We start from the raw sequence: 12,033 nt of genomic DNA, 5'->3' as shown, positions 1-12,033 counted from the left end.
TGAAATTATGCTGGTCCTGCTGCCTTAGTTTGCAATAACATTTCCATTTAAGAGCTAGTTGCTATCTCACAGATTCTGAAAATATGGTAAATACCATGTAAATGGGACTAAGTGAGTGAGTTTTCATCAGAATTCAGTATTTTCAGTGCTTTGTGCCTTAGATGCAACATTTTCTGGAAAAGTAGGAATTTTCATAATTTGCTTACCATAAAATATGTGACTTGACTTGAAGAGTATAGGGGCAAACACTGGCAAAGCCTGGCTGCTACCTCTGCATGAAGGACAGTTGTGGCTGAGGATTTGCTTGAGGTGGAAATAACCATTAAACAGGAATTAGGTACCAGTGAAATTACTGAATCCAAAATAACTGATCAAGGGATGGAGATTGTGCATCCCTGTCCAGCACTGGACTGTTGTGGTCCAAGGGCTTGAATCCAAAATCTGTCATCCTTCAGGCAACAACTGTCAGTTTGCTATCTTCAGTAAGAGAACAGTGCAGACCTAGCTCTGCAGACGGACAGACGAGGCAGTGACTGGAGAGGCTGGCTCTGAACTACAGCGGCACAGGGACAATTGTTGGGATTTGAAAAATGTTGTCCTCTTTCATCCCACCCCTTTTTATCTCCACAGCAGCGGAAAGGCAGCAGGAGTCAGAGGAGGGAGGAGAGTGCTGTTACTCTGCGCAGACAGGAGGGAGGAGTAGTAGACGGAGTGCATAATGCGTGAGTGACAGCGAGTGTGTGCAGGCGGCTCGCTGAGTCTAGAAGACGCAGATGTCCATGTCCCCCGGTCTAGGTAGGTTTGTTGTCTCTATTTTTCTGGTTTGAGGTGGCAGCTGGCTTTGAAGCATCCTGTATCAGTGGCAGAGATCTGCACTTCCCAGCTCTAGAGTTCTGCCGGCAGCACCTGTTGCAGCAGGGACAGGTTTAGCCGGCAGCAGATAGCAAGCGTGCTGCTTACCCATGAGTGGCCGCTGGACAGGGAGAGTGTGCTAAGGTTTCTGTTGTTCCAGCATCTCCTCTTTCTGCTTTGTAGAGAAGGGCAGGTGGAGACCACAGTCTTTCCAGTGGAAAATACTATTCACAAGGGAAGATATCAAGATGCACCTCAGCCTGAAGGGCTCTAACTAGCAGTTTTTAACTCAAATATGCATGAAACTTTAGGTGTTTTAATTACATGGAGTAAAGTAAGTGGGGGAGCTGTGCATGCATTTTGTTTTGCATAAGTGAATTAAAAGAATGAATTTTTTGAATTATCATCTGGTAAGAAGCGAGTTGTAAACAGGTTAGTGGTTACAACCAGAAGTATTATGCTTGTGACTTTTGATATGCTGATTCCATTTAAAATGTTGCATAATTTGCTCTGGCTAACCTACATAAAGTTAAGATCAAATGTACACAGGACTGCTTGCCAAACATCTGTAATTGTTTTATAATGAACCTATAGTTTCTTTATAGTATTTATGTGAAACAACATGTAAGGTTATAAAAAATCTTTATGTAGAGTACAGAAGTTTTGGGGTTTTGCTTGTTTGTTTGTTTGTTTGATTTTTCTTTGGTTGTTTTTACACTTTGCACCTGCTTTCTAGGATGAGTCTTTCAAATTAAATTATGGACATTTTGAGAACCTTCCATGAGATTAGTTTAGTAAGCAGAAGTAGAATGTGATGTATTTAGGAGACAGCCTGTCTGTCTCAGAAGCCTAAAACAAGCTTTTTTACCATTAAGTATCTTCTTCACTTCCATGTGAAAAGAACAAGCAGATTCCTGAGGAAATAAAATAATTTGTGGAGTACTCTGTTCAGAATTGAAATGGCCAAATAGTTAGTAATGTAACAGCGAATGTATTGCAAGAATGCACAAGTTTTAGTTCCTTAGTATCATTATTTCTAAGCTGGTATTGTTACTATTATTAGTGTTATAACTGATTTCTTACATGCACTTTCTTCTTCTAGTAGTTTTGCTTGAAAAAATCAGTGTTGTTTACGAAATTTGTGAACTAATAAGTTAACTAGTTAGCATCAGTAGTAGAGCACATGCTTACTGTCTTACAATTGTGGTCTGCATCCTGCTTACATGGAAAATAGTAGGGGAAAAATATACATCTATTTGCTTTTGTGAGACAGTTTACTTTCCTGCCAGCATTTTTCCTGGAAGTTTACTTTGCTGCCAGCATTTTTAAGGCTGAAAAACGTTGTCAGATGAACTTTAAGAAAAAACAATGCTGCTGAATGAGAGTGATCATTATAACAACCAAACCTACTGCGGTATTCTTCCCCTGGAAACTGCTTTGAGCTTCATTTAAATGAAAGTTTCCGAATGAAGTCTAAAACATACCTTGTTATTAAAACTTGTGCACCGAAATAGGTTATGCACACATTTTCAATTTGCTTTTGGCTTTACATTAAAGAAATGAGTGCTCAAGTCTGAAGATGCTTATCTTTTAAATACCTGAGTGTTTCAATGGCTTAAGCTGAAGTACTGCAAAAACTATGAAAGAAAATATTTACCTTTAAAGTACAGTACTAAAGAAAAATACAGCTACAGTCAAGTGTAGTCATTAGTCATCTTAGTCATGAGACATGGTTTGTGAGAAAAGATTATAAGAATTCAGATGACAAATTTTTATCACCCACAAGTCATCTATAAAAAGCGATTTGTTATACAAATGCAATAGTTGTTCAGAATTACAGTGTAGTAAAAATGAAGTGATTATTAAGTGCAGCATTTTCTGGAAGCACTTCATAGTTATGGCCCGTAAGCTCACAAAGCTTTATTTTAAGAATGCTTCTTTGAAAACTCAGTGGAAAGGCATATTCTTGCATGATAGTTCAAAAAGAAGGTGAATTAATATTTGGTTTTACTCTATCTGGAGTTTGTTATCCTCCTAAATATCCAGCTCTTGATATTAATAAAGACTGGCCAGCCTTTTCCATACTTGTACTTTGTACTGAATCAATTTGTAAGTTGTTCGCTAAGAACGAATGATCAAAGGAAGATAAAATTATGCTGAAATTCTTTTTTTTTTCTCATTGAATACTGGCCTTGACCTTCCAGAGAACTAATCGTGTAGATCTCTATTTTTACATGTGTAATCCAACTGATTGGTTTTACTCATTTGTATAAATTGTTTGCGTTTCAGCTCCAGAAGACTGGCAGATTTAGGTATAAGTCATTGCTTGGCATGACTATAATGTAATACTTTTCCTCACTGGCATAATATCTGGGTAGTTATCTCAAACAGACATTAAAACTCAAATGTTATGCCACACCTCAGTTATCAAATTCAAGCATTCTGAACCATTACTGCTGATTATTAGCCATAGTTCCAGAATCTAAGTATTTAGTCTGACTGAATAAGAACTATATTACTGTTTCCTCAAACATTTCCTCAAACTTCAAAAAAAAGGATTGACAGAGGGAATCAATGCTACCTGACCATTTATCTTATTCCAGCTGGATCCACTGTTACCTTTTATTACTCTGAAAGGTGTTACTGTGTCTGCGAAGTCTCACTTGTCTCAGCCACTCTTTAAGTGAATAATCCCCCTGAAAAACTCTCAATGTGCATAAAGATTTTGAAGTTCTCTCCATATATTAAAATTTGTTTGTAGAAAGAATCTGGAAATGAAGAGTTGTGAAATAAATATATTAAAACATGGAAACCAGAATTTCATACTTTGGCTTATTAATATTTCCCATGGAACTAGATTAAATAGGTTTTGCTAAGATAATTTGTAAATCCCAACTAGCATTATTCATAAGATAAAGTTGTACGTACTTAAACAGGCTTATCTGACAGGCTAAACTAAGCAATAAGCATGGTGCTTTCCATGTTCATTGCATTTTTGTGATTGCAGATTTTGGAGCAAGTTGAAGACAGAATTTCCTCTAGAATATAATAATAAATGTTTATATACATATGCCAAGAGATTGATTTGGTTATCTCAATTTGTATCTACTCTAAGTTTATTTAATTATGAGATTCATTTGTAGATTGCAAAAGAAACTTTATTCTCTTTGGTCACTTATCACAGACTGGTCCAATATGTTACAGCTCTGAGTGGTTTCAAGCTTAGCTTCATTAAGGATTTAGCATGGCCTTAATTCAGCCATCTGTTATGGGTTTGGCAGACCAACAGATCTGAAGTATTGGCTGGAGCTTTGGAAATTTCCCACATTTTTAAAGGTTAGGAAAAGAGCTATCTTTAAGAATAGATTTTGAATAATTCCTAGCAAGACAATGGTGAAGTGGGATAAAAAATGCATGTCATTCTCTGAAGCACAGGGTCCCCTGTCTGTCTTTAGCTTTGCTGAAAAGTAATTAGCATTTCAACCAGCCAATTTGGTTACATGCAATGAAGTACTTTAATTTGCTGCTCTCGGCTTGGTGCTGTTGAGAACTAGTTCTGTGTAATCCTCTCAGAGCACCTTTCTTTCCAGCACAGTTATTGTTGCTGGTCTTAAATAACTAATCAACAAAGAAATTTCCTTGTCTGGAACTACGGGGTGCCTTGGAACAAGGAAAAGAAATAACCATTTAATAAGGGAATGATTATAATTATTAAATAGTGATTATTAAATTGTGGCATAGGTTAAAAGGCTTAGAAAAGCCAAGAGAACTGCAGTATGTGAGAAAGATAGTGTGAGAAGTCTTTGAATCAAAGTAGTTTTGCTTTGGGAGTTCTTTTCAGCACATAACTACTATATTATGTGTTTTATTTAATTTTTTTTCCCCCCAGATTTAAGGGATTAATTCATAAGGCAGATTAGAGAGAGTGCCTCATGCACTTCAGAAAATCTTTTGGAAAATGATTACTTTTTTACTTAAATAGAAGTCTTTGGGGTGTAATTCTACAAATCCATATCTGAAGTAAAAACAGCAGTCCAGTAACCAGACTGAATACACTTCAGTGCAGAAGTGAAACTCATTTGGGTAAACTTTGTATGAATATTTTGATATTTATTTATGTGCTTTTCCAAAGTCAAGAATAAATCACTGAGACATTTATACTGTTAATTAGGCAGCGCATTAAAACACTGTTTGGATCGTAAATGTGTATTAACTTGTAATGATCCAGTGTGGATACCAACAATTCTATGGTCTGCCTGTCTGACATAATGCCACCTAATCCCCATCATTGTTCTATAATCTACTGTTCTACACTTTACAGACTTTTTTTTTTTTTGGAAGATTACTGTGTGTGAAGCATTATTACAAATGGGCTGTTTGTGTTTTTCTTTTTGTTTATTTTCAGCATGAGAAAAATAACCAGTATGTCAGAGGAACCCAAAATTACTTGTTCTGTTATATGCTATTCATTCACTATGTAGTACTTCATTCAGGACAGGTATTAGGTAGTTGATGCTGTCCCAGTTTTGTTCATTGGTTGCTCATTCTAAAAATACATTAAATGTTGAGGACATGAGAGAAACTTACAAAGTGAAGACATGAATGAAAATTATTGTGAAAGTTCGGATCTTTACTCAAGGAGAATGAATAGGTTGTTCCTCACTGAAGCCTGCAGGGCCTTCTCAGCTGGATTTCTTGTCCCATGTATGCAAGAGCCTATTTCTGAGACATTCAGTTGTTTCCACATAAGACTGAATTGGGGGTGCTAATCATCTTCATAGATCTTCTGATGTTTGTTTATTTGCTTTAATATTTTCTTCTTTTATGGAAGAAACTGCATAAGAGTGTGTGAAGGGTTCCTTAAGCTCCACACTGAACAAAAATTGACAGCTAAGGATGTAGGCCCCAGTCCTGGAAAACTCTGTAAAATAATCTCTATTAGTGAAGGATGTCTGCTGTTGCTACATGGGTAGAAAAGTACTTCTGGGTTGGAGCTGAAAGCTAGAATTATCTACTTGACTATTTCAAAATAACACATTGGCTTTTTACAGTATACAGATAGACCTACACGTAGGCAGATTTTCTTCAGTTATGTGAAATTCTGCAGCTGAAATCAGTGTAGGGTTGGTTTTCTTCCCTTCCCTTCCCTTCCCTTCCCTTCCCTTCCCTTCCCTTCCCTTCCCTTCCCTTCCCTTCCCTTCCCTTCCCTTCCCTTCCCTTCCCTTCCCTTCCCTTCCCTTCCCTTCCCTTCCCTTCCCTTCCCTTCCCTTCCCTTCCCTTCCCTTCCCTTCCCTTCCCTTCCCTTCCCTTCCCTTCCCTTCCCTTCCCTTCCCTTCCCTTCCCTTCCCTTCCCTTCCCTTCCCTTCCCTTCCCTTCCCTTCTTCCCTCTCTCCCCCTCTCCCCTTCCCCCCTCTCCCCCCCCCCCCCTTCCCTTCCTTTTCTTGATACAAACTAAGGCAAATTCAACTTCCCACTGATGTATTTCCTAACACTAAAAGGTAGATTTTAGCCAACATTTGCTTACATTAGGCTTTGATATCTGTTTGGAATACAAAGTAAACTTAATAATGAGTAATTTCCTTAGAACTACTTTAGATTAAAATTATGTGACTCCTATAACTAATCAAAAGTGTTGTCTGGTTCATTGTGAGACTGACAAATTATAAGGTAACAGCAAGTGTGTGTAGAAAAGGATTCTGTTCCCTCTGCTTGCTGTCTGCAATTAGAAGTAGTTGATTCAACAGAGCCTGTTAGTTTTGTCTTTTATTTTCCAAATGGGTACTGGTTCTGACAGAATCTCTCTAGCATTTATGAGATAAAACTTGATTCTCCAGTGATTATTATATACTTTAAAATTCAAGGCTATAGTTTAGATCCATCCAAATAGTTCTGAAGAAGTAAGAAGAAGAAAATGACAGAATTCTTGCATATTCTGGACATACCACTATTTTTTCCTACTAAGAAGATGAAATGATTTGGATTTCTCATCAGGCTTCTGTCATAGCTACTCCTGGTGATACATATGGACATGGACACTAAGATTTTTCTTTCCTTGATGTTAGTGTCATTTTGCTTAAATGCAGATAAATCTTACGACCCAAGTTTGCGCAATACTTGGTACTATGCCATGGCAGCAGTAGTTTGTAGATAAGTAGGCAAGCAGCTGAGCCCCAGATCTTCAGAGCAGTGAAAGATGGTCACAGGATTTCTGCACCTTGTAGTGCACATTTGGTATCAGTGATGCCAAATGACATGCAAGGGAATCTTCAAAACAGACTCATTTCTGACACACTAGTGCTGTCCTTAGTGAGAAGGAGTGCAGAAAACACATTACTTGTTGTTACTTACAGTTCTCATGCTTTGTTCACCATGTAGCAGGTTGAAGGAAAAATAAATGTATATATATATATATATATATATATAGTAAGATTCTTTCAAAATAATGCTTTGGTACTTTCTGCCTTTTCTACTCCCTAATAGAGAGACATACTCACCCCACATCTGAAAAAAAAAAAACAACCCAAAACCAAACCCAAAACAAAAACAAAAACAAAAAAACAACAGGCAAATGAATAAAACAAAACAAACATGACTGAAAATAAGAACCAACATAACAGAAACAAAAGGTGAAGACTGAAGTGGTACTGTCCAAATGCTTGGTTTTGCCAGCATCACTGTTGTGTTCCCTTTTGCACATGTGGTAACTGTAGGAACATTGAGGCAATTTGGAAAAAAACAGCAGCTAGAAGTCTGTAAAAAAAACTGTTTTAGTGTTAGTTTCAGGGTCACACTGCACAGAAAGGATAATTCTAGCAAATCGAAGTTGCTGCCCTTGGCTGATTGTCTGTACTGTAGTAAATTTCAGTGGTTCTGAGACTGCCAAAAATATAAATGCTGAAAATGTGCAGGCTTTTAATATATTTCTGCAACAGGTGCAGGGAGGGTAGTGACCTTGTGAAACTTCTTGCTCTGTTCTGTTCCAGTGTACTACGAAGAATCTCTTCTTTACATATGAAAGAGCACATGTATTTCTTGCTCATTGTATTTAACCAAAGATGCTGTTGGATGCTGACATCTCTGCTGTGAATAGACTTCTGTCTGGCAACCATTGAGAGCTGTAATGCTGTACTCAATGCAAAGTACTAGGCATGCCAGTTTTTGAATGTTCTACTTGGCTGGGTGTCTGTAATCATGGGGAGTAGACAAGGACAGGCAGTGAAAAGTGCACTTAACTTCACACTTGCTGTGCTGTGCCATCTCAGTGGACTCCAGAAAAAATAAGTAGTGATAATTAATTTTTATACTGAGGTGTTCTTGATTTTATGATCAGTTAGCTACTCTACTACTACTGATAAGTAGTGCAAAGATGAACATTGCCAGTCAAGTTGTAGCTTCTCAGCTGGAAAGTTCTTGCTTCAGAATGCTTGCTTGTTTCTTCTGACAAGCAGGAATGACCAGCCTGAAGGATAGGGTACTTAATCTTTCCACCTGTTTCATTAGTGAACTCCCATTTGTTTTACCATTCTCTGTTCCATATCTGACATCTAATTTCATTTCAGATTTGGAATCTTTTGCAGCGCTTTTATTTCTCTTCACCAATGCATGTGCTATTGGATTTTAGCTTTTCTTATTATTAACAGAAAACAGACCTGAGATCTTTAATTTTTATGGAGTTTGGATTTAATAAGCATGAAAGTCAGAGTAAAAATCTGCAGGAAAGACTTCTCGTCTTTGTAGCAGTCTGCTGAAATGACATCTTATTCTTTATAAAGTTTAAAATCTTCATCTCAAATTTGTTTCATAAACTAAGTGGGGAAAAAAAAAATAAAGTTAATTCTGGTGATTCAATACTTATAATAAAACAGCAGGTTCATAAACCTTCCTCTTCTCAGTTCCAGCTGGACAGTAGATCAAAACAGTATTACATCATTTGTGATATTGTTTTGGAAATTACTGTGTTAAATCTTTACATGCAGGGTTCTGGCTTTTTCAAGGGAAACGTAACTGCCCTTCAGAAAGCACCATAATGTGTGAATATAAGCAGTGAGTGATCATGACACAGAAATGCTGTGCTTGACTTATTTGCTTTTTTATTATAGTGTTGAAGAATTTTCTTTTTAGACTTTTGAGATTTTCTGGTACCACTGAAATGTCTACATAACTTGTTTGAGAGCTGCTTCGTTTAAATGATGGGAAACAATTTTATCATTGTGCTTACTCTATCTTCCCACTGCTGTTCTTGGTATCCCACTGCTGGTTGTTGTTTCAAACATTTGATGACTTCAATGCATTAATCTCATTTAAAGATGGACTGGATGTCCTGAATTGAAAGATCTGAAAGTAGGTTAATAAGTTATGATCTGATCCACTACAGTTTTAGTTTCATTTGAAGAAACCAAGTTATAATTGCTGGTTATATACCAGGATGGGAGGGTGGGGAAAAGACATTTCTTAACCCCTGATCTTGCAAAGGTTTCTGCTAAACTTTATGCAGTGCAATTAATGATGAACAAACTGTGTTCCATTGTACATTTATTTAGCAAAACTGGAAATAAAGGACAGAGAGTGAGTTGATGTTTAATAAAGTAAGACATCTTTTGGTCCGTTAGAATAAATTTGTTCTTCATTTTTCAAATCTTGATTTATGTTGTATCTACTATATCAGATCTTTTTAAAATAATCGTGATTTTCAAAGCTGAGGTTATGTGAGTAAAAACTTCTTTTGGCAGGCTGTTCAAGGTAAATCTTAGTACAAATAATACAACAAGGAAGAATACACACCAGCTAAATAATTGATGGTATGATTGTGAAACCTCTCTTGTTCCACAGGAGTAATCCTATAGTTTCAGAATGCTCTCTAGTAGAAGTAATAGAATTCAAGTAATTCTAAACTTTGTAATCTTGCCCTCAAGGATCAAGTTTTCAGTATTACTTACTAGAAGCATGTACCGTGGGAAGATATTTGCAAAGTCTATGACAAGGTAACAGCTGAAGCTAAAAGGTCAACAAATTCCTCAGTTTAGTATGGATGATGCCTGCATTTGCAGACAGTGTAATTGTCTCAGAGTTTACAAAGGTTACACAACTGTTCACTTTCAGTCTTGAAGACTGGTGTTTATCTGAGCAGTTCCACATAAAAACAAAAATGTTTTGCAGATTAATACAGTAACTTTGTTGAGGATTTTTAAAACCTTTTTTTTTTTTTTTTGAGGTATTTTCATCTTTCTGCTTGCAGCAGGCTTTTTCTGCACAAACATCACTAAGTAGATCACTTCTTAAGAATAAAGCCTTGTTCTTGAAAGTCGGTTACGCATTTAATTCTTAATAAAAGCCATAGAGATCTTGAATGACCATATTCATGGGAATAAAATTCAGTTTGTAGTAGTGCAAAGCACTGCAGGAAAACTGTTTTACTGTATGACAGTTTTGCTAGAACTAATGAAACACTTTTCTAAGTAGATTGCAGTATGTTTGATAGCACAAAGCTCTAATGGTCGATCCTGATTTTTTGCACTTAGCTTCATTGCTCACCTATTCCCTTGGTGATATTCAGTAGAACTAAGAGAATATTTTATTATAAGTAATTAAAATCAGCTAATTTTGTCATTCTGCCAGTCTTTTCTTAGATGAATTCTGAGAGACGCTGATAGCTTTACTGACTATATTTACAGCATGTACAATGTGTCATGCCTATGAATAATTCTTGTTCTTTAACAGGTTTGAAAACAGCTTTATTTCAAGTCCTCACAGTGGAAAACCAACCCTTTTCCAGACAGAGTTTATTATAAGATGAATGAAAGTCTGGAAGTCTGTCTGAAGCTTTGTTAATTTTATTGGTCCAAAGGCTAGCTTGTCTATTCTGTACAAGACAAAAGATATCAGACTGCATACATGAAAGATTTAACATCTGTACTGTATCTGAAGTGTTTTCTAATTGCATATTTCACATGCACTTCACAAAATCTCTCTGCATAGACTCTCTGTGACAAGAAAGCATGAAAAAGTCATGGGGTAAGAGAAGTTGTGAAAACTATCTTAAGTAAATACGCAAATGTTTTAAAAAAATTCATGATCTATAAGATAGCAGAAGATGGTATGTGATGTAGCTGCAAACATCCAAACCTTCACCCTTTGTGCCAGTTAATGTATTTTTTTAACGAGAATCAATAGTAGGAAAAACAAAATGGAACTGGAAGAGTGAGTAAATTGTCAACCTTAAACTATTTTTTTGCTAATTAGAAATGAAAATAATTATGCAATATTATGTTTGTTGTCTTAAATGATGTTTTTTATTCCTCCACTTGGAAAACACTGAAAAATGGTTCTTAGAATATCACTAGATATTATAAAATAGTTGTAATATCTGTATTATCTAACTTGATCATACTTGAAACCAATGCATGGTGTTTCTTTGTTGTATTTGAAGGATTTGCAGAAACCCTTCCAGAAAAGCTGTCAACACTGCACGGGTCAACAGAGATTGTTTTATATATTTTAGGTACAGAATTTAATTATCCATATTTTTTTCCTTACAGGGATGCACTCTGATTCTTTATCAGTTTATTTGCTTTTAGCACTACTCATTCATTTCACATCTGGAGAAACAGAAGTGAAGTTCAGTGGACAAACAGAATTTGTAGTTAATGAAACAAGTACAACTGTGATACGCCTTGTAATTGAGAGGACAGGGAAGCCTGCTAATGTCACAGCAATTGTGTCGGTAAGAAACTTTGCTTGTTATATTCTCAATAAATATTAGTATGTTTAATATGTGATTGTTGCTTATACTTTTACCAAGCCAGTGGAAAGGAAGATGATACTTCACTGGAGCAGAGCTTCATTCTCAGGCAAGGGATTGTCCCACTCTGCTCTCTCTACCCTCAGACAGCCTCACCTCCAGCACTGGGTATACACTTGGTTGCCACAATATAAGGACTTGAAACTACTAGAAAGCATCCAAAGCAGGGCTACAAAGATGGTGGGGGCTCTGGAGTACAAGAGGAATGTCTGAAGCCCCTGGGTGTGCTCAGCACAGAGAAGAGGAGCTGAGGGGAGGCCTTGTGGCCACCTTAGTTATGGTTGAATTAGTACACTTGTATTTGGTTGAGCAAAGTGAAAGCAGAGCTTTACATTTTAGAAGAATTAATCTTTCCCACCAATTGTAATCAAAATATTTTAGGT

The 12,033-nt window shown here is 36.6% G+C and overlaps 1 protein-coding gene across 10 annotated transcripts in view; it reads left to right on the top strand.

The window, feature by feature from the left end:
* Positions 1 to 519: 519 nt before the first annotated feature.
* ADGRV1 (adhesion G protein-coupled receptor V1) overlaps positions 520 to 12,033 on the top strand; it is a 235,322-nt gene continuing 223,808 nt past the window's right edge. For all 10 annotated transcript variants that reach the window (XR_014939100.1, XR_014939101.1, XR_014939102.1 and 7 more), the window contains exons 1-2: positions 520 to 795; positions 11,388 to 11,572. Coding sequence is in view for 4 of the 10 variants with exons in the window: in XM_085527985.1 (XP_085384111.1) it covers positions 774 to 795; positions 11,388 to 11,572 (207 nt within the window). In the remaining 6 variants the exon portion in view is untranslated. The remainder of the gene's footprint in view (positions 796 to 11,387; positions 11,573 to 12,033) is intronic.

Source organism: Coturnix japonica, chromosome Z (assembly GCF_054131305.1).
Source record: "Coturnix japonica strain WE chromosome Z, WE-NBRP24, whole genome shotgun sequence".
NCBI lineage: Eukaryota > Metazoa > Chordata > Aves > Galliformes > Phasianidae > Coturnix > Coturnix japonica.
This window is presented reverse-complemented; position numbering and strand designations above follow the sequence as displayed.